General features: G+C 51.5%; 7 protein-coding genes across 11 annotated transcripts; 3 read left to right on the top strand and 4 right to left on the bottom strand.

Annotated features, from left to right (window-relative positions):
- Positions 1-2538: 2538 nt before the first annotated feature.
- FOXG_06611 (uncharacterized protein) lies at positions 2539-4130 on the top strand (the record flags this gene model as incomplete). The annotated part of the gene is made up of 7 exons (XM_018385303.1): positions 2539-2743; positions 2804-2823; positions 2876-2912; positions 2967-3037; positions 3116-3492; positions 3544-3639; positions 3687-4130. 7 exons carry the CDS (start codon positions 2539-2541, stop codon positions 4063-4065), a joined length of 1185 nt encoding a protein of 394 aa, XP_018242592.1. The 3' UTR covers positions 4066-4130.
- Positions 2924-5902, bottom strand: FOXG_19323 (uncharacterized protein; the record flags this gene model as incomplete). 5 transcript variants are annotated; one of them, XM_018399533.1, is made up of 9 exons in its annotated part: positions 2957-4078; positions 4149-4300; positions 4362-4583; positions 4646-4741; positions 4793-5172; positions 5235-5305; positions 5352-5388; positions 5446-5465; positions 5518-5902. In XM_018399533.1, 7 exons carry the CDS (start codon positions 5900-5902, stop codon positions 4385-4387), a joined length of 1188 nt encoding a protein of 395 aa, XP_018242589.1. In that variant the 3' UTR covers positions 2957-4078; positions 4149-4300; positions 4362-4384. The 5 variants fall into 5 exon arrangements, with proteins under 5 accessions (XP_018242588.1, XP_018242591.1, XP_018242587.1 ...); XM_018399532.1 differs by having other exon boundaries at positions 2924-4300; XM_018399535.1 differs by having other exon boundaries at positions 2924-4300; positions 4362-4741.
- Positions 5903-6756: 854 nt separating this feature from the next.
- FOXG_06610 (uncharacterized protein) lies at positions 6757-7674 on the top strand (the record flags this gene model as incomplete). Its single annotated transcript, XM_018385302.1, has 1 exon — positions 6757-7674. The coding sequence occupies one exon, from the start codon at positions 6757-6759 to the stop codon at positions 7672-7674; it is 918 nt and encodes a 305-aa protein (XP_018242586.1).
- An 832-nt stretch (positions 7675-8506) lies between these two features.
- On the top strand, positions 8507-8941 carry FOXG_06609 (uncharacterized protein; the record flags this gene model as incomplete). The annotated part of the gene is made up of 1 exon (XM_018385301.1): positions 8507-8941. One exon carries the CDS (start codon positions 8507-8509, stop codon positions 8939-8941), a length of 435 nt encoding a protein of 144 aa, XP_018242585.1.
- A 2586-nt stretch (positions 8942-11527) lies between these two features.
- On the bottom strand, positions 11528-16248 carry FOXG_19322 (uncharacterized protein; the record flags this gene model as incomplete). The annotated part of the gene is made up of 3 exons (XM_018399530.1): positions 11528-14558; positions 14626-15695; positions 15763-16248. The coding sequence occupies 3 exons, from the start codon at positions 16246-16248 to the stop codon at positions 12128-12130; spliced, it is 3987 nt and encodes a 1328-aa protein (XP_018242584.1). The 3' UTR covers positions 11528-12127.
- Positions 16249-16251: 3 nt separating this feature from the next.
- On the bottom strand, positions 16252-17148 carry FOXG_19321 (uncharacterized protein; the record flags this gene model as incomplete). Its single annotated transcript, XM_018399529.1, has 1 exon — positions 16252-17148. One exon carries the CDS (start codon positions 17146-17148, stop codon positions 16252-16254), a length of 897 nt encoding a protein of 298 aa, XP_018242583.1.
- A 5-nt stretch (positions 17149-17153) lies between these two features.
- Positions 17154-17576, bottom strand: FOXG_06606 (uncharacterized protein; the record flags this gene model as incomplete). Its single annotated transcript, XM_018385300.1, has 1 exon — positions 17154-17576. The coding sequence occupies one exon, from the start codon at positions 17574-17576 to the stop codon at positions 17154-17156; it is 423 nt and encodes a 140-aa protein (XP_018242582.1).
- Positions 17577-18067: the final 491 nt, after the last annotated feature.

Below are 18067 nucleotides of genomic sequence, written 5' to 3'. Positions count from 1 at the left end.
AACTGGTATCAAGAAAGCAACTTCCCGGGTGATTGGGTTATCACTACAACCGTAAACCCTGCTTGCATGTGACAACCTAGCACCTATTTAATATCTGTTCTTGTGGGAGCGCCAACGACTATTAGAAACAGACAAAAAATAGGGTCCCCTGCAGTAAGCTCTCTTCTTTCTTTAATTCCAGCCATTACTCAGAATTTCACAAGTCATGGCTTGGAAGAGATTAAATTACACTAGGACAGCCACCGAAACGGTTTGAGGTGCCAAGGTGAACATTGTTCAAGCTAACGGCAAATTCCACTATGCCGCGCCTTAGACCTCTATAGAACTCACGCCCTAAACTAAAGTACAGGGACGATTTCAAGGCCTAGTTGCTTCATAGGAGACCTAATATTAGCAAAGCCATTATTATAAATCCAGATACTTTTAATAAATCCCAACAAGGACAAGGCTCAAGATCATCCTCCGTGAGATTTATATACGAGAAGGGCGGTATAATTAAGCACTTGTCACTTTCATAAGACGCACGGCGCCCGCAAATGCAGATCTACTACCGCACCAACTCATGAAATTCGGTAGCGCCTGTGGGTACAGACTAGCCTGATACTAGCCCTCTAATTGGTCAGGATGTAAATAAAGATCTGACATCTTGTTAAATAGCCTTATTGGTCAAATGAAGGAAATGGCTCAAACTAGCGTGTATCCACAGGCGCTACCGAATTTCATGAGTTGGTGCGGTAGTTCAAGTGCCGGCTTCTTTGATCATAGCGCATTAGCTCTTGAGCTAATCGCCACTAGTCAGTAACGTCACCACAAGGGGCACCATTGGCCGTTGTACAAAAGAATGGCTTGTGGCTAATACGCCTGGCAGAAGTAAGGGAGGTGGATGCCTCCTAGCCTTACTGTTACCCCAGCCTGATCGCTTATATGCGGGCGCTCTCCGCCCTCATCGAACTTTATAACTCTATAAAGATAAGTTATTTAACCCGGGCATGAGACCCGGAACTTCCCAGATTTGCGCGATTACATTGTCAGCGTGGCGCCGGATGTCGACAACTCTGGCGACTGCCCAACGAACAAGAAGCTGGGATTGGGTCATGTGTTCTGCCTTGTCCCTAACGTAGAGAAGAGATATGATGTGGCTGGATTCGTGTTCCATTTGATTGCAACATGATGGTCACACACGACTGCCCCCTGCTGCGAGACGCAGGTAATGATAGGTATTGAGAAGAGACGATTCTTTTTGAGTTTTTCTAGAGCGTGGTGTCGCATGTCAGGCATGATCTTAACGAGCCTCAGGAAACAACAACACTTATTAATCGAGCTGTGTGCTTTAAGTATAATCTGTGGGATGGAGGACCCCACATTTCAGATAATAATGAAAAAAAAAAACAAAAAAACACTCTTACTGCTCATTATTGGTTTTATCTGACCTTAATTCTTTTTTCGCATACTTATCAGTGCAACAAGAGGTTTCCCTGACCCAGTCTACCAGTCTACCGAGACCGACCTATATTTTATATGACAGTAATAGCCACTGGTTACGCCAAGACAAACTAATCCTGTGGACCGTTCGCCTGGCCTCGCGGATGATCCGACGCCTTAAATGATGCACGGACGGATCCTAGATATCTAGGCAATCCATTCGATATCACATGCCCAGTACAGTAGGCTTTAAATTTTCTGAGAAGTTAAGCCTATCACCTTTCAATTTGTTCAGGCTTTCCCATAAGTACCTTGTCCTACACCCTCGTTACGTGCGGGGAACCTTGAGATGCATCGCCAAAACACCATTCAAAGTCATGGAGAAGTTATTAATGAGTCATCCATTGATGCTTGCCGAGGCCCTCAATGCATATGATGACTGCAAGGTGAAGTTCTAATTGCCTTGCTTGTCAAGGTAATCGGCTTAGGAAGCCAACGCCAAAGGGCTCAAGGAAGCTTTTGGGGCTGGTCAGTAACAACGCTGAGAAGCCTCTAGCAAAGAAAAAGATGCATCACTTCATTTGGGGACGTGAGCAATGGTGAGACAAGTGGCAGAGGCTAAATTAGGTAGTGAATAATCCGCCTTTCTTCCTGGCTTTTTAATTAGGCTGGTGTCTCTAGAGTGACCTGGCGGAACGTTTAACACATTCAAAGGGATAGACTAAAGGATGCCTTAAGGCTTCACACACCGGGAATGACTCGTGTGTTCGAGGCACATGCTGGCTTTCCCCTTACTAGCTGCCGCTAGGCCCACCACGGGAGAGCAGCCGGCATATTATAGTCGATCACCCATGTCAACTACTTCCAAGGTGGCGTAATGCAGTATCTGAGCGCCATTCCCGCCTGCCAGGGATAAAACTTTCGAGAAAACGTGGCTTTGTAATTCGCGGTAACCTAAATTCCCTAGCCTTCGTCGAATTTTGCGGCACCACCTAGAATAAAAAGAACATAAATAAGTCTCATCGTCCTCAGATATTGCTAAGCAAGTGGATCTCCACTGTATTGTGTGAATTTGGCCGACGGTATACGCCCGGAATACAAGAGACTTCCTTGGCAATGAGTGACCAGCCAAGTGACAATGCCGCTATCGAGGGCGCCGCTCCCCCTCCACCAGGGATATCCCCCTCTTTCGACCATCCCGAGTACAGTGGACAGCCCGTTGTCGTGGTAAACATTGCTTGTCTTGCTCTCGCGACGTCGGTTTGTGCTTTGCGGCTGTTCACAAAGTTAAAGATCGTCCGGACTGTGGACTACAGCGATTGTGAGTACGCCCACAAGTCCGGCTTGTACCTTTTCCAGGAGATCCGTTAACAGTGATTAGATCTGATCATCCCCGCCTGGGTATAGTCATGCGCCCGACGTGACTTGCATTTCAATGTTGACTCAACGACAGATATCTGCCGTTGCCTTTGCGAGCATAAATATCATTCGTAAGTCCAAGTTCGGACCCCGTATTTTGGCTCTGTCAACTTACGTGCGCCAAGAATGCAGCTATGGCCTGGGCGTCCATATCTGGAACGTCCCAATCGTCAAGTTCAGTCCAACTTTCCTACAGGTATACTTGAATCCAAAGAGGACCTCGTTTGAGGCTTAATAGTCTTCAGATACTAATGCTATGTCTTGGCAACTGAAGCTGCAAATAACGACTCAGGCGCTTTACTGCGTCTCCATGATGTTCACGAAGCTATCTCTTCTAGCCGTCTACCTTCGAATCTCCCCAAGTCGGAGATTCAGAGCGGTTGTGTGCCTGCTCATGGCAATCGTTGCTGGCTATTCTTTCTCAGCAGTGCTGGTCGCGATATTTCAGTGCCATCCCATTGAGATGGCTTGGGATATCACCGTCTCAGATGGGTCCTGCATCGACCGAATGGCTTACTTCATCGCCACATTGGCACTTAATGTCACCACTGATCTCTTCATGTTGGCCTTGCCAATACCGATGCTTTGGAATGTAAAAATGCCCAGAAGGCAGAAACTCGGCCTAATCGGCATCTTCATGACTGGTTCCTTGTAAATCGCCGCCTTTCCATTCTTCCATGCCATGTTACTGACAGTGACTAGTGTCTGTGTCGTCGGTTTTCTCCGAATTAAATCTCTTTTGGGTTTGATGGGCCTCAACGATTTGACGTGGCATCTCGTAGATGGATACGTCTGGGTGTAGGTGGTGCCTTTCTTCCTATTTCTTCCGAGTCTAAATGTCCCAGGGCCATCGAGATGAACACCGGCATTATTTGCTCGTGTCTCCCATTCATGAAGCCGTTTCTGAAACAGGTCTTTCCTCGCGTTTTCGGCAGTAGTCTTGGCTCAAGCCACCGGCAGTCGTCAAATGGCCAGAGCAGAGCCGTCACTTTGCACGGGCAGGTCATGGAGCTCGATCGCAAAATCACAAAGACGAAATCCTGCACTGAGAATCTTTCAACCGGCGGCCAAGGCGCCGACTTGCGGAGTGAGAGCCAGGAGCGCATCTTCCATAGGCCACAGGATTGTCATAGCGTCACCACCGATGCGTCGCTCTCCAACCCTACAGGTGGCTCGCAGGATGTTATTGGCCAACCACACGATCTGGAAAGCGCCATGGACTGATCATTTTCTAGGTCTATGTATATAGTTGGCACTTAGTTGGGTAATAAAATATATGGCTGCGCAAATTCCTGTGTAGCACTAACCAATGGAGAGTGGATTGGCCGGCGCGGAACTCGGTGAACGATCTTCTTTGTTTACTGGCGCTTTTTAGGAACTTTGCGGCTATATTCTCGGGGTGGTCACACGGCCATTCGAGAAGCGGACAACCAGTTGTTGCTTAGGCGCTCGGCACTTCCTGGTTTTCATATCACAGTTTGGTAAACTTGTACTAACTTCAAGGACGGCAGTCTGCTTACTTTGAGGCAGTTGCGGCACTAGGTCAAAGCGGTATCTCGTCCCCATCCCGTGACCAAGGCAGACCAGGGTTCGAAGTCAGGTAAAGTGTCGGCTGTATTCCTCCGCTGTTGCTGTCAGAGGTACCATAGCTGCTTCCAATTACTTTTGGTAGAAATCTTCCGAGAAAAGGCTTGAGGGATGCAAGGCATGCGCATACCAAAGCCAAGTGTACCTCAACCGTCCTGTCAATACGAAGTTGGATATGTCAACGCATCACAAGCATATAGCAATAGGGAATGCTGACCACCATGCTGTTCCTGGGACACTATCCCATGTCAAATCCTGGTATGAAAGTGAGTCTACTGTCACTTTCAGTCTCACAACGCTGATACCCAAGACACTGTGCTGTGCGTCAGCATTAAGCCTCGCAGCAAGGAGGTTGAACACCCACAAACCACCCGTCATCATAATCATCATCACGCCAAGCTTTTGTCTTTTTTGTAGGCGCAAGCCCCGTAGAATCGCAATCGGGAGCAACAGAATGATCGCATCGGTGGCTGTATTCATCACTCCACTGAAAATGGTAACCTTCAAGAAGTTGATACAGGATCCGTCCGTGATAGTGAGGTCCCAGTATTTCTCAAGAGGTTGACATGCATAAACCCATACAAATGAGGCGATAAGACTGTATAGTATGGTAAGCACTATTGTGGCATAAATGACGCCCCTGAGCTTTGCTGATGCTATGACGAATCTGAGATAGAAGGCCAAGATGGAAAGCTTCGTTAACATGATGGACATTCCGTAGAATGTACCGGTAATGGCTCCAACCTCAGGCAGAATTATGTCAGCTTTAAGAGGCTTGGTGGAATGAGAAGGGAAGGTGGCCATACTTTCATAAAGTTGTTGTTGAAAGTTGAGAACGGGATATCCCATGCGTGGCGTCCGAAGCCATACTTTACCACTGGGAGAGTAAGATACTGCGCTCATATTTAGGCATATTTACTTACTAGTACACGTCATCGACGAGTATATTGCTGCAAAGGCCTGAGCCTTAGTGTTAGGACCTGTTCGCTTACATTAGCCACGGTGGTGGCGACCTACCCATGCAATAACCAACATATCTGCAATGTCATGTTAGCATCTAGTCGTCAGGCTTCGATGATAGAGTATTACAGTCAGCCGAGTCCCGTGTCTTTATAATTGCGACGAAGGTATAGATACGGATTAACATGAAACAGGATGAGACAGCCAAACACCCAATGGAAGAGCTGATGACAAAAGGAGTTCGGGTCGGCGGGTCGACGAAGTTCGGTGTTATGCCAGGAGGAGGTGGCACGAGGGCCACGGAATCCCCCCGGCACCAAAATGTAGTAGAAGTCATTTCTAAGACGTCGAATGTGACAGGAGGAGGATAGACACTCAACAACTCCCAAATAACGAGCAAGGTAATAAATGTAGAAAACTGGACGACCCAATTGCGGCTCCTTGCGTTGGTTGGGGTATGGCTAAGTATTACAAGATAGTCGCTAGAGGCGGTCTGGCTAGGCAGAATGCCCATTTTAAACGTATGACGCAGATCGAAGTGATATATCAAAAAAAGGTTGTAGGTTATTGGAAGGGGTGGAAATGAGGGGCGCGCGGAGGGTTCCGAGGTGAGATTAAATGCCATATGGCATTCCTGGCCGGTTTGCTAATTACAGCCAAATTCCTGTGCAAATTAAGGGGAGACGCAGTACCTTGTTCGGTAGCTTAGCAATGATCTCTTTGCCCTGGCCCTTGTTTTGCATCCCCCGTTGTGTGCCCTTCCTTCTGATACAGGTGATATTATTAAGTCTACGTTCTGTACCTGTGCTCTTCGCACAGTGCAAAACCTTCAATGCGGTCACTCGCAAGGATCTAACCCAATTACGGCTACTCTTCTCAATACCTCCGTCAGCACTAATCGTCGCCCTAGTGGCAAGTCGACGGATCATTTCCCCGGTGGTGATAAGGCTCCAGCTAGTTAATCGACCCAGTATTAAGTTACTAACAGACGCGGTGGTAACGCGCTGCAAATCAGTCGCAAAACTTGTTGGAAAATCCGGGAATCCCCCTTCCCTTCAGGATTCAGACTGTTAGTTTGAAAGTCCTAGATACAATTATCTAGAGATATAAACCTGAGAATAACTCTCAGCTCAATAAGAAACAACCAAGTTTTCCAAAAATACATTTTCACCCAGCACTACTGCGCAATATAAACAACACCTGTCGGATGCCACTCTAGTCGAGGAACAAGTCGATCTCGAAGCCGCCCTCCCCGACAAGAAACACCGTAAATATTCGCGCGGACTCCGTTACCGGGTATTCATCATCTACCGGCGGCTTTTCTCGCTCGTTGGCTTGTTCAACATCTCGGCTGCCATTGCTCTGGTAATGACCGGGATCAGCCGGGAGTGGCTAAGCAACATCACGGCAATCAATTTGGTCACGGCCGTTCTCGTCCGCCAGGACTTCGTCATCAACGTCCTATACACAATCGCTTGCAGCGTACCAAAGTCCTGGCCTCTCTTCATTCGGGCTCGTTGCGCAAAGATATATCATCTCGGTGGTGTCCATTCCGGTGCAGCCGTTGGTGCAGGAGCTTGGCTCTTGGTGGCGAATATCGCCGACATTGTCTGCATGGTGAGCGGAAGTTTTTCAAACTGGGGCAAACAGTCGATCATATCCAAAGTTATCTCGTGGGCTCTCTCGGCCTTTTTCGCCGTCATGATCGGTCTTGCCTGGCCGTCGATGCGTAAGCGCCACCACGACTTGTTTGAGAGAACGCATCGATTTATCGACTGGACCATGCTCGTATTCTTCTGGGTTCAAGTAATTATCACAAGCAAGGACAATGCAGCCACCGGCACTTCATTGGGACAAGCCTGCGCCCGGTCACCACCATTCTGGCTCCTGGCCGTAGCGACTGTAAGTGTCGCTTCTTCGTGGTTCTTTCTCCGTAAGGTACTCGTCCAAGCGGAAAAGTTGTCAGACCACGCGATCAGACTGCACTTTGGCTACACAGTCCCCGTCAACGGCTCATTCGCTCGCCTATCATACAATCCCCTCGTGGAGTGGCACTCGTTCGCCACTATTCCCGCTCCCGAGGCCGTCAACGGCCGGCCGAAAGGCTACTCGCTCATCGTCTCGAACGCTGGTGACTGGACTAAATCAACTATTCAGGATGGCCCGCCCCACATGTGGATCCGAGGCATACCGACGTGCGGTGCCATGCGCATTGCAACCCTGTTCAACCCAGCGCTGACTTCAATTCAAGTAAGTCAAGTTTGGGGGTCCAACTTGATTACTTGAAATAAAATCGTCCATGGACTTACTTAACTTGAATTGAATTGATATACTTGAAATGAAGGTGCTGACCTGAGGCTCCAATAAAGCTATTAAGCCTCCCCTCCCTCCCAACCCACCAAGTCCCCGCCAAAGCTAACCACCTCACCCATAGTGATCGCTTGATGGCGTAGCCAGTTTCGTAGACACTGCATCTCCTCTATTATCTCGGGGCTTATGCTGTGCCTTTGCTCAAGTTCTCTCGCCCAACTGGCCCTTGCCTCATGTAAACGCCAAGCTCGTCTTTTTCCTCCATCATGCACCGATCGCAGCTCTGCATCCACTAGTCAAATTGACTGGGCTTGTCTTGCCGCATCGTTTTTCCTGTCATCGTCCTCGATGTCTCGGGCTGCTCCTCACGTGGATAGTGCTGTTCAAAGAATTCCCAGACACTGTTTTTAGCGTCTCGTAGCCACACTGGTTGCTCGTCGCTGGTCCAGTTCGCCTCAAGCCAAGACACGTTCCAGCGTGGGTGAAGAATAACGGCAGCCGGATAAAGTGGCGATTGGCCTAGTAGGCTGTAATACTCATCGAGCTTTGACCAACAGTTCTTAATAGAGATCTGGACGCATCGTCGGTGATCATCATCAAGACACAAATAAACTCGCCAGGCCGTCGAGGCGATGCCCACCTCCGCTGGTAATATACACCTCTTTTCGCATCACCTCCTCCTGCCGCTCTCCGTAAAACTTAATTTCCCTCCTCTCTTACGAGCGCCCAGCCTCAAGTTCCCGCTCTGACCTTGGACAGGCACCCGTTGTCGGGGCTCTGACGTCTTCGTTTCGAGATATGCAATGAAATGGTCAATGTGCTCTCGCTTTTGAATGGCACGCGGGATCATCAGGAAGGTCGAATTCCATCTGGTTTCATTATTTTGGATCAGCTCGAGGTCGATGGCAGCTCGCTCCTCTTCAAAGAGTTGATAGCCGTCTTCGTCGTTCTGGTCACAAGCCAGAGATTTCATCAGCTCTCTTCGTTGCGGGGAAGCCCTGACGAACCGGACGATGTTATGCAGCTTGCCCACCGCTCCCCGTTTCCGCCAGAGCCGAAGCTCACGCTCTTCAACTTGGAAAGCCACCTCGGTGAAGGCTTCTCGCTCAAACGAGTCAGGATCTTCTCCCCAGAGAAAGGCTCGAGCTGCAAGGTTAAGAATGTGCCCAAAGCATCTTGTTCGATGATTTCTAATATCTTCTTCCGCCATTGCAGGATAAAGTTGACGATAGAGGCTCTCTAAGCATGTATCATTGGACGAGGCGTTATCGCAGACACCCGCGCCAGTCCTATCTCGTATCCCATACTCGCCCAAGATATCATATATTGTCGCTGCTTGGTTGTCTCCGGAATGAGATCCCCATATACGGCGCAGAGCAAGGAGTCGCAATTGGACTTGATAGGAGGCGTCGAGATAGTGAGCGTGGAGGCCAAGGAAAGCATACCGGTTTGAAGAAGTCCATAGGTCAAAGCTAAAGCTAATCCTTGTGACCGCCTTCTGCAATTGACTTGATATTACTCCCTTCTTTACCTCGAATAATTTCCGCATAGTATCACGCACTGACAGCCGACTCCACGGTACCTCTTTTGCTAATAATGCATCGTGTAAATCGAGCATTCGGCGCAAGTACGGATTCGATGGCGCCGTGAATGGAAGATTGGCAGTAACGATCCAGCCGACCGTCAACTCCTTCGCTTTAGTGAGATTCGATCTTGCAGTAGGAGACTCCAAGCAACGCCGTTTCGAAGGTGGGTGAATGTCAGCGCGAGACGAATACGAATCTTCATCCGCATTGTCATCCGCCTCGGTGATCATATGAGACCTACATCCCGTAAGAAAATGAAGAAGCATTAAAGATCAGGCTCGTATAGATACCATTTACCTTCGGAGGCGCTCAATTGGCGATGTTGTATTTGTGGCGACGAATAATGAGCTCTTGCCTCGTTCATCACATTTCGAGCATACCCAGTAGGTCTGCAATGTCCGTAAATCAGGACTGACTTCTGTAAGAAAGAAGCCATGGGCTTGGATCCAGCTCCTTCGACCTTTGCGATTCTTATTGGCAATGTGTTCTTCTGGTATATATTTCTTGCAGCCGATCTGGACAGTTGGCGAGGGTCGTTCTTCCAGCTTCAGTCTTGATGGACGCAGCGTCAAGCTGCTGCTTGATTGATTTGTGCTGGCCACTAATTCCCAGAAGCGATTCTAACGACTGTTGTTGTGCTGCCATAGCGGGTTACCGGCGAATCGCGGATTGCAGATGCTTCTCGTCAGGGAGCGACGTTAATTCTGAACCAGGTGTTTCCGCGAGCGAACGCAAAACACGTACTTGGGTAGGGCCTAGAGATCGGCCGACCCCGTACTATTCATCAAGTCACCAGTGATCGTGCCTATAGCACGGGGGGTACGGTGATAGGGAAAAGGGTCGGCTGACTGGGGAATAAAATAACATATATTTCCATAGCAATTAGTATGACATAGAAGGTATCTCTGTCTCCAAATTTCTCCGCGAATATCACAGAGCTTTTTAAAATCTAGATACTTTCTTTTATTAAGCTATCTCTTATTAAATAAGGTATCTTTCTTTTCCTCAGTCAACCGACCCTTTGCCTGGTCAGGCTACCCCCCGTGCCTGACCCTCTGGCACCACGGGTGGATAGGGTAAGGCAAAGGGGGGCCGGTCTCTAGGCCATACCCAAGTAGTCCACTTTGAAGGAACAACTTCATCTATTCTAGGGTCGGCAATAGAGGCTGCGTGAACCGGCCTCAAGTACTGGGCTTTATAACTTTCTTCGGATTCCGACAGCCGGGGGACACTGACATTGCCGGCGTGATCGTTTTCATTCCATTCGTGAATCAAGGAGTGTATAAAAGGTTCGTCGGAGTTTGCAAGTATAAGGGCTTCAGGGGTGAGTAAAGAAACTGATAGCGACATCTGGTTTCGGGTCCAGGTGAACTTGAAGAAGGAGATCGGCTGTGCTGAGTTGACGCGCGATAGCCTCGGCATCAGCACCGGCTCGAATGCGACGGACAATCTCGTGGACTTCGGCCTCTGGCCGAGTCTGTATAGCACGATAGACAACGGCAGCAGGATGCGACACTTCAAGCGCTTCTAACCTTTCCCTAAAATTACCCTCAGATGTTTGCCAATAAACACAATCGATGTGCTTTGCTCGACACTGAGAACATGTCGGCCGAGCACCGTTGCACTATGCAAACCATTCAACCCACGTTTATATGAACCTCCAAGAGAAGGGCTACTTCCCGAGGGCTAAGGGACAGAGTTTGGTAGTGGCATACCTTGCTTTTCCGTCGTCGACAGGACTCGCAAGCTAAAGATGTAGAAACTCTTCTTCGTGCTAAGGGAGCTGTTCGATGCCCGGCATGGGCCACTGCCGGATGAGAGCGCGGAGCTGGGAGCAAAGGTCGGAGATCAGTTCCCTGACTTGATTCGTGTGTTGACAAGTTCGAGGAATCTGAGAAATTGGAAGTTCTGTTTGCCATCATATTTGACGTTCTTAGTGACGGGTTGCGGCATTGAAATATATGCAAGGCTACGGCCTCCAGCTATTCAACGACTGGGGCCCAAAACATCGAAAGCGTGGGAGAATCAGAGAGAGGCTAGATAGGAAAGACGGAGATGCTGACTCAGAGCGGGGATAAACTTGCATGAGGGGAGGTACAAGACTATGGGCTCCCATTGGCTAACTGCTGACGGAATTAGGTCTAGCAGTTATGCCCCACCTTGTTTCGCAACCGACCAACTCCTTTAGGTGGGAAATAAAAGGGCGCTAGCATGAGATTGAGCAACTGACGAACTCCAGGTCACCCGCGACAAGTGGTACGATACATCTAAAAACTCGTAAATATGTAAAACCAACCCCAGATTATCGTTATAGATTTTGTTTCTTAATAAAGTATAGTAAACGCGATGATAGCTGGTATTTGACTGGAGGCTCTGCTTTTGATGTTCTTTAGTTGACAGGGATGGCCTGCACAAAATCCCCAATCAGAGCTTCATATGAACTGCTGTAGAGAAGCATACCGGCGTAGGTTAGTGCCTTGAGGAACGAAAGGCCCTTATGCCCCACCCGCCGCTCAGGGTCGGAATGCTCGCTTTCCATTGGTCAAAACTAAAACCGCTGGGAACTAATTAAAACGCCGCGTGCCAGCTTCGCCCCGCGACCTTTAAAACTTTGAACAGCCTTTGTGATTGGTGGTTTGCGTCCGTCTAGCTCTTCCTTTGTGCGTGCCTGTTCGACCCGTCTGGCTCTGGCTCGAACGCGTGACGAGGAGAGGAGACCGTTTGTGTCTTCCAGAAGAGCCCTCCCGCTTTTCCTATCCTATAACGCTTCCTGTAACGCTTCCCCGCCCTTTCCCCTCTCCCATTTCGTCTCGACAACGTCGCCGAACGCAGGCCCCCTAGCCTTAGGAATCGTCGTCCAACCAGCGCATAGCCTCCCGAATGGTCCTATTGCTCAGTTGCTCCAGTCTCGCCTGCGCGGCAGTCATCTCCGGGGGGACGCAGTTGCCCACCAAGTCTCTCTCCCGTACCTTAGACACGAGCATAATGCCATCCAGCGACGAGCATCGCGACAGCTGCACATACAGGCTGTACGGGTCGCACTGCGAGGGGACGATGCGTCCGTCGACATTCGTCGTCCTCGTCCCGCGCAACTCCAGTGCTACGCGCTCGAGCGTCCTGCCCTGCACCTTGTAGTCTGTGCACGCAAAAGCCGCCGCGCACGGCAAACCCTTCCGGCTGACGTCGTTGCGCTGCCACGGCCTCTTTCGCTGGCATTGGATTCTAACGCTCATGGGCGTCAAGAGAACCGTGCCGGACGGCATCCCGGCGAAGTGGATATCCTTTGTTGTCTCTGACTCTAGGATTATCCCCGCTGGCGGCCCGAAGTGGATCATCATGTCGGCCGAGATCCGATGGCCCGGGTGGGTCTCGTCGAGGATGACCTCCAGAGCAGTGTAGCTGGCACCGTTGACCAACTTCAGCCCTTGGTGGGTGTTGTGGTTCACAACGACAGGAATCCCCGGCACGAACATGAAGATGGCTGGTACCGGTATCACGCTATCGTCGCCCTGGTTTAGCATCATGATGGCTTCTTCCTCCGTCGGCAGGCCATCCTTCCATTTGTGCTCGGAGATGAAGATTCGCATTATTGACCGCTGCAGGATCTGGAACGCCAAGGTTGCCTCCATATTTAGGTTCCACCGGTTCCTATTCAGTGGTGTCACCACGGTGATGCCCGTCTCCCATGGGATCCGCCTATCCTCCCGGTAGCACCTTGAGTTGCGCAGTTCTAAATCCGTGCGATCCTGCACACCCAGTCGGATCCGCTTCAGCAGTCTCTGCAAAACCGGATCTCCTGCCGCACGCACTTGTTCATCCAGCATGACAACCGTCGTGAACTTCTTCCACAGCGCGTGCGCCTTGTCATGCTGGTGCCGTTGCTCGGCCTTGAACGAGTTGTCTTCGTCCCATGAGACGACCATACTGGGAAGAAGGATCGACCTTTCCTGTACAGGACGAAACTGATGGAAGTCTCCGCAGAAGAGAACGATGGGTATGCCCCCAAAATCCTGCTGCGATCCGCGCAGCCTGCAGAGCTGCTCATTCACGGCGTACAGCGTCCGAGCTCCGAGCATGCTCACCTCATCGATGACCAACATTGCCTTGTCCTGCCAGTCCATTCGCGACTGTCCATGGACGAATCGCTCCGCCTGTTTCGGCAATCGCACGCCGTCGAGATCTTTGGCCAAGTTCGCGCCCACCGCTTGGTCCTTGGAGAACCCGCAGGCTGAGTGAATTGTGATGCCGTTGATCCGCGCTGCGGCAGTCCCTGACGTCGCCGTGATCAACAGGCGGTTCGAAATGCCCTTTGATGCAAAGAGCTCGACTAGCGCCTCAATGACTCTCGACTTGCCGGTTCCGCCCTCTCCGCCGACGAACTGGCAGAGCTGACTGATATCACTTTTCTCCCTTTTCTCCCCACCATGGATCAGGTCGAGTTGGCGGCATAATATAAGGAAAGCGATCGCCTGCCTCTTATTCAGTGTAAACCGCGCTACCAGAGCCTTTCCCGCCTCGAGGAAAGACGTCGATGCACCAAAGTGGACTTCCATGCTCGGACTTGCATGGACTGCCGTCCCTTCCAAATCCGCCGCCGTCATTTGGATATCCTCCTCTCCAAAACCGGTGAGCAAACTCTGCACCACTGCGCTGCGATCGGTCCCGTGGGCCGCGACGGTACTTTGTATACCCTGGATCATTTTCTCCTTCTCTCTGGACGCACAGATCTGCTGCGACTTGATGGCCTTGACCTGGCCCTGTGGTGGTACTACGACCCCGGAAAATCGGTTCCCTCGTATGCTTACCCGTCTTTCCCCCGGTTCGGGTGTTATGGTGGCCTGGAGCTCAACAGTCGAGCATAATGCTGATTGCTGAAAGTGACAAAGCTGCTGCATCATTCCCATGAGCTCTGGCGAGCCCGCCGTGATCTGGGCCGCACCAACTGCACCCCTCACAACATCAATCAGACGAGTTGCATTTCCGACGCTGTCAGACTGGTACGCCGATGTGGCTTCTTCACTCGCCTCGCCTGCCCTGTCCTGGTGGGCATGTGTGGCCGTGAGTTCACCGTCGCCAGATGACGCTGCCCATTGCCGGGCGTCGCGTTTTGCGTCTTCAGCCGATCGTCGGAGCAGTTGCACATTATCAACGAGGCATGATATTCTAGGAGGCAGCGCCTCTCGTGCCCGCGCCCATATGCTGTTGATGTCGTCCGTTTCTCGGCACAGAAAAGACTCCCATGGCACAAATAGCGCAAGGTGCTGCACCGCTGCTCTTCCAGCACATGGAGGTTAGCCTCTTCAACACGACCTTTACACTCTGTCGGCGGCGGCAGACCCACCTTCGATAGCACGGCTCTTCGTCATCCTGATCGAAATCCTTGCTCAGGTAGCCATCAAGGCAGACGCTGGCGTGCTTTCCCGGCCGCCTCAGCACCTGCAACCAGCCTCTTCCAGGACCCCACTCGTTCTCGAATGACACCTCTCCCCAAGCGGCAGGGATCTCATCTTTACTGACTCGTTTGAGTCTGACGAGCGAAACATAGTCATAGAGGCATAGGCTTCGCAAAACGTCTCCCCGGTGCTGGTATGCCTCAGCATAGCTAATCCTTTCACCTGCTTCTTCCACAACTATCGACTCGTCCACGGAATCGTTTGCAACCTCGGTCCCGCTCTCTTGCCGGAGGTGTCGCCATCGCCGGAAGACATGCCAGTAGAGCAGAGAGACGTTCAGGAACGTCCAGGCGTTGCTATTACTGAACTCGGTCGGGTATCCCACAAGATGTGCAACGACCTCGACCTGCGATAAAGAACGCTCCGTGAACACGCGGTTCGCCACCCTCATCAAGAACTGTCGCGTCCTATTCCCAGCACCGTCGTCACCCGCGGCATTGCTTCCACGATCCTCCCCACGATCCTCCGTTCCACCGGCCGCTGAGACGAGGGGCAGCAGTTCTGCTGCGGCAACCACGCGTTTCCACACCGGGTCCTCTACTTTGGTCGCATAGTTCGTGATGTAATAGACGAGGGCCATGGTCTTCCGCTGCGTCGCTATGAAGGAGATATCGTGATTATGGCGGAGCCCCACGGCGATGGCCTTGTTCCACCGATTTACCATGCTATGCCTCCTGCGGATATGCAACACGCCATCTGCCGTAAAAGCAGTCTTCTCGACTAGTCTCCACGGCGCCTGAAACCGACAAAGGCCACGCTTCTTTGCTCTTTTGTCCTTGCTCAAGGAATACTTGACACAAGTTGGGCTGTGAGTATGGATCTGTGTTGCGCCGGCACAAAAGTTGGCTTCCTCATCAAATGCAGCCGAAAACTGCTCCCTATTGCCCAGCAGGGACGAGATGTCCGATGTTACCGATCGCTCCGCTTGGACGGCGCAAAACGCTTCCTGGTCCAGGTCCTAGATTGCAATATTAGTTTGGCCTCGCTCGACTATTATATTGTCAGCAACTCATCTTGGGCCATACCTCGGAGAAGGCACTATCTATGTATTGGATGATACGGTCACGGCACGTGGCTTGGTCCTCGCCCTCGGTATCGGGAACCGTCGAGCTCAAATGCGAGTTCCCATGCAACCAAAGCAACCCGTGGATGTGAAGCGCTCCTCGTTCGTTGGTCTCCACGGCACCATAATAATGGCTGATGCGCCCAAATACTGACTCCCCTCCCACTTTTACATAATGCTCGAAGAATAACGTCATCTCTCGGTGGAAAAAGATGGCAGAGCTCATGGGGTCCGAAATGGCCAGCCGCACACGTTTGTACGACATGTCGAGGCTCTTCAAGAAAGCCTCGGCCGCATCAGGTTCACGGGTGCGGTATGCTGCAAGCCGCAGCTTCACCGGGTTTGTAATATCGTTCGGGTTGAGCGTGAACCATATCACCGGTACACCATAGCGGAGGATTAGCGACTGTATCTTCCGCCGCATACTCAAGCGGCTTTCCCTAGACATAGGCTACCGGAAGCCGTACAGGGAGAGGCTTCTCAGAAGCTCCTTCACAGCCTCATCGGTCGTTTTGCCTGAGCTCTCCAAGTCGACCCTCGCCGCTGCTAACCTCTCTGCAGACAGCGACTGTATAATGCCCTCTGCCTTTCGGAAATTTTTTCTCGTCACGCTTAGCATGCTCACGCGCCGGTTCTTCGACCGCACGCTCATGTTGAACACAAGGAATGCAAATATGTGGTGCGTCGCAAACCGACCACCGTGGCGCCGCAACACTACATCGGCCCACGCTCGCAGACTCATGTTCCGGGATGAAATGAGGTCTTGGGCCGCCGTTTCTACCCCGTGCTTATCGGCATCTCCTTCCGCGCCTAGGATGGCTTCTTCGACCAGCCGTGGCCCTCCGACGCCGAACGGTAGCAGTGTAGGGAAGGTCTTCGCGAAGAACGAGGCATCGAATGAGTCGGCGAAATCATCCCCGCGAGAAACATGAATGTACGGTTCACAGGCGTCAACATGTCGTCGCCGCCTTTCCACCGATCCCAACTCTGTTCTCGGCCCCGTGTTGGCGTTACCGGCCGCATCTCCGTTCACGACGTTGCAGGCGAACAAGAGCTTCTCCACATCCGCTACATCCGGCGCTGCATCCAGAGCAAACATGCCCGACGAAGTGACTTCGTTGATCGGCTTCCCTAACTTCTCGGACTCGCTCTCGCCCTGATCGCGTCCTTCGTCTTCGTTCGGCCCCAGCAATTCTATCCCGCCATTCGGAATGTCTTGTCCTTGGTTGAGCGACGCCAAGATCTCCTCAATCTCCACCAAACCCTCCTCATCTATGCCGCGCTCCGTGGGGGGAACGACTTGTGCCGTTCGTGTCTTCTCCCATGCCGTTGGCTCGTTCCGCTCCATGCAAATCATACACCGCCGACGGCACCCCCATGCGGCGGCGCGCCCCAGCTCTCCATCTCAGCCACATCAATCTCGATCTCGGCGTAATGCGGATTGTTCTTCCTAAGCCACACAAGAGCCCTCTCAACGGCTCGTCGCCTCACTGACAATAGGCCTGACAAGTCGCTTGGTGCTGGCTTCTCCGCACCCTGCCACGAGACATGGATCTCTTCCATGACTTGCACGAGCGGATGAGGAAGCACTTTCGTGGCCAGCTCCTGCACGTTATTCGGAAACACCGTAATGTGGCCCTTGATATGCTTCGGGTACTTTGCGGTCTGCTTCTGGCTGCTCGGGATGCTGTACCTGGTGACAAACCCATAACACGAATTCATCGCGATGAGCTTCTCCTCAACCGGCGTGAGGTCCTTGAGCTCATCGGGAAACATGTGTTCGCACCCAATACGTCTGTGAAGCTGAGCCGCGGGCGACAGGGCACCCCGCCTCAAACCACGTACACACTCCACACAGCCCGAGATCGCCTCACCTACGGGAAAGCATCTATGACATGAAAATGGCGAGCGAGAGCCCTTTTCGACGCAGCTCGACACCCATTCGTTCCATGTTATCTCTCTTAACTCACTTTTCGTGCGCTTACGGTAGCACAACGTGCAAGTCCATATTGGTAACGCGTTCGCATCGTGGAACGCTTTATAGAAGCCTTGCACGGTCGACACCTTTCTCTCGTGCGGTATTGGCGCACACCACGTCTGCTCGTTGGACAATCTTTCTTTTACAGCAAACTCTTCCTCTAAGAAGGTCAACACACTGGCGAGGTCTTCAGCTTGAAGATCTCGTCTTCCCTGTCCCCGCATTCCGGCTCGAATCTGTTTTCTCAGAGGCTGGTCTCCGCCAGGGTGACCGGTCCTCTTTCCCTGCC

Source organism: Fusarium oxysporum, chromosome 3 (genome assembly GCF_000149955.1).
Source record: "Fusarium oxysporum f. sp. lycopersici 4287 chromosome 3, whole genome shotgun sequence".
NCBI lineage: Eukaryota > Fungi > Ascomycota > Sordariomycetes > Hypocreales > Nectriaceae > Fusarium > Fusarium oxysporum.
The sequence above is the reverse complement of the archived record's forward strand: the minus strand, read 5'-3'. Positions and strand labels throughout refer to the sequence as shown.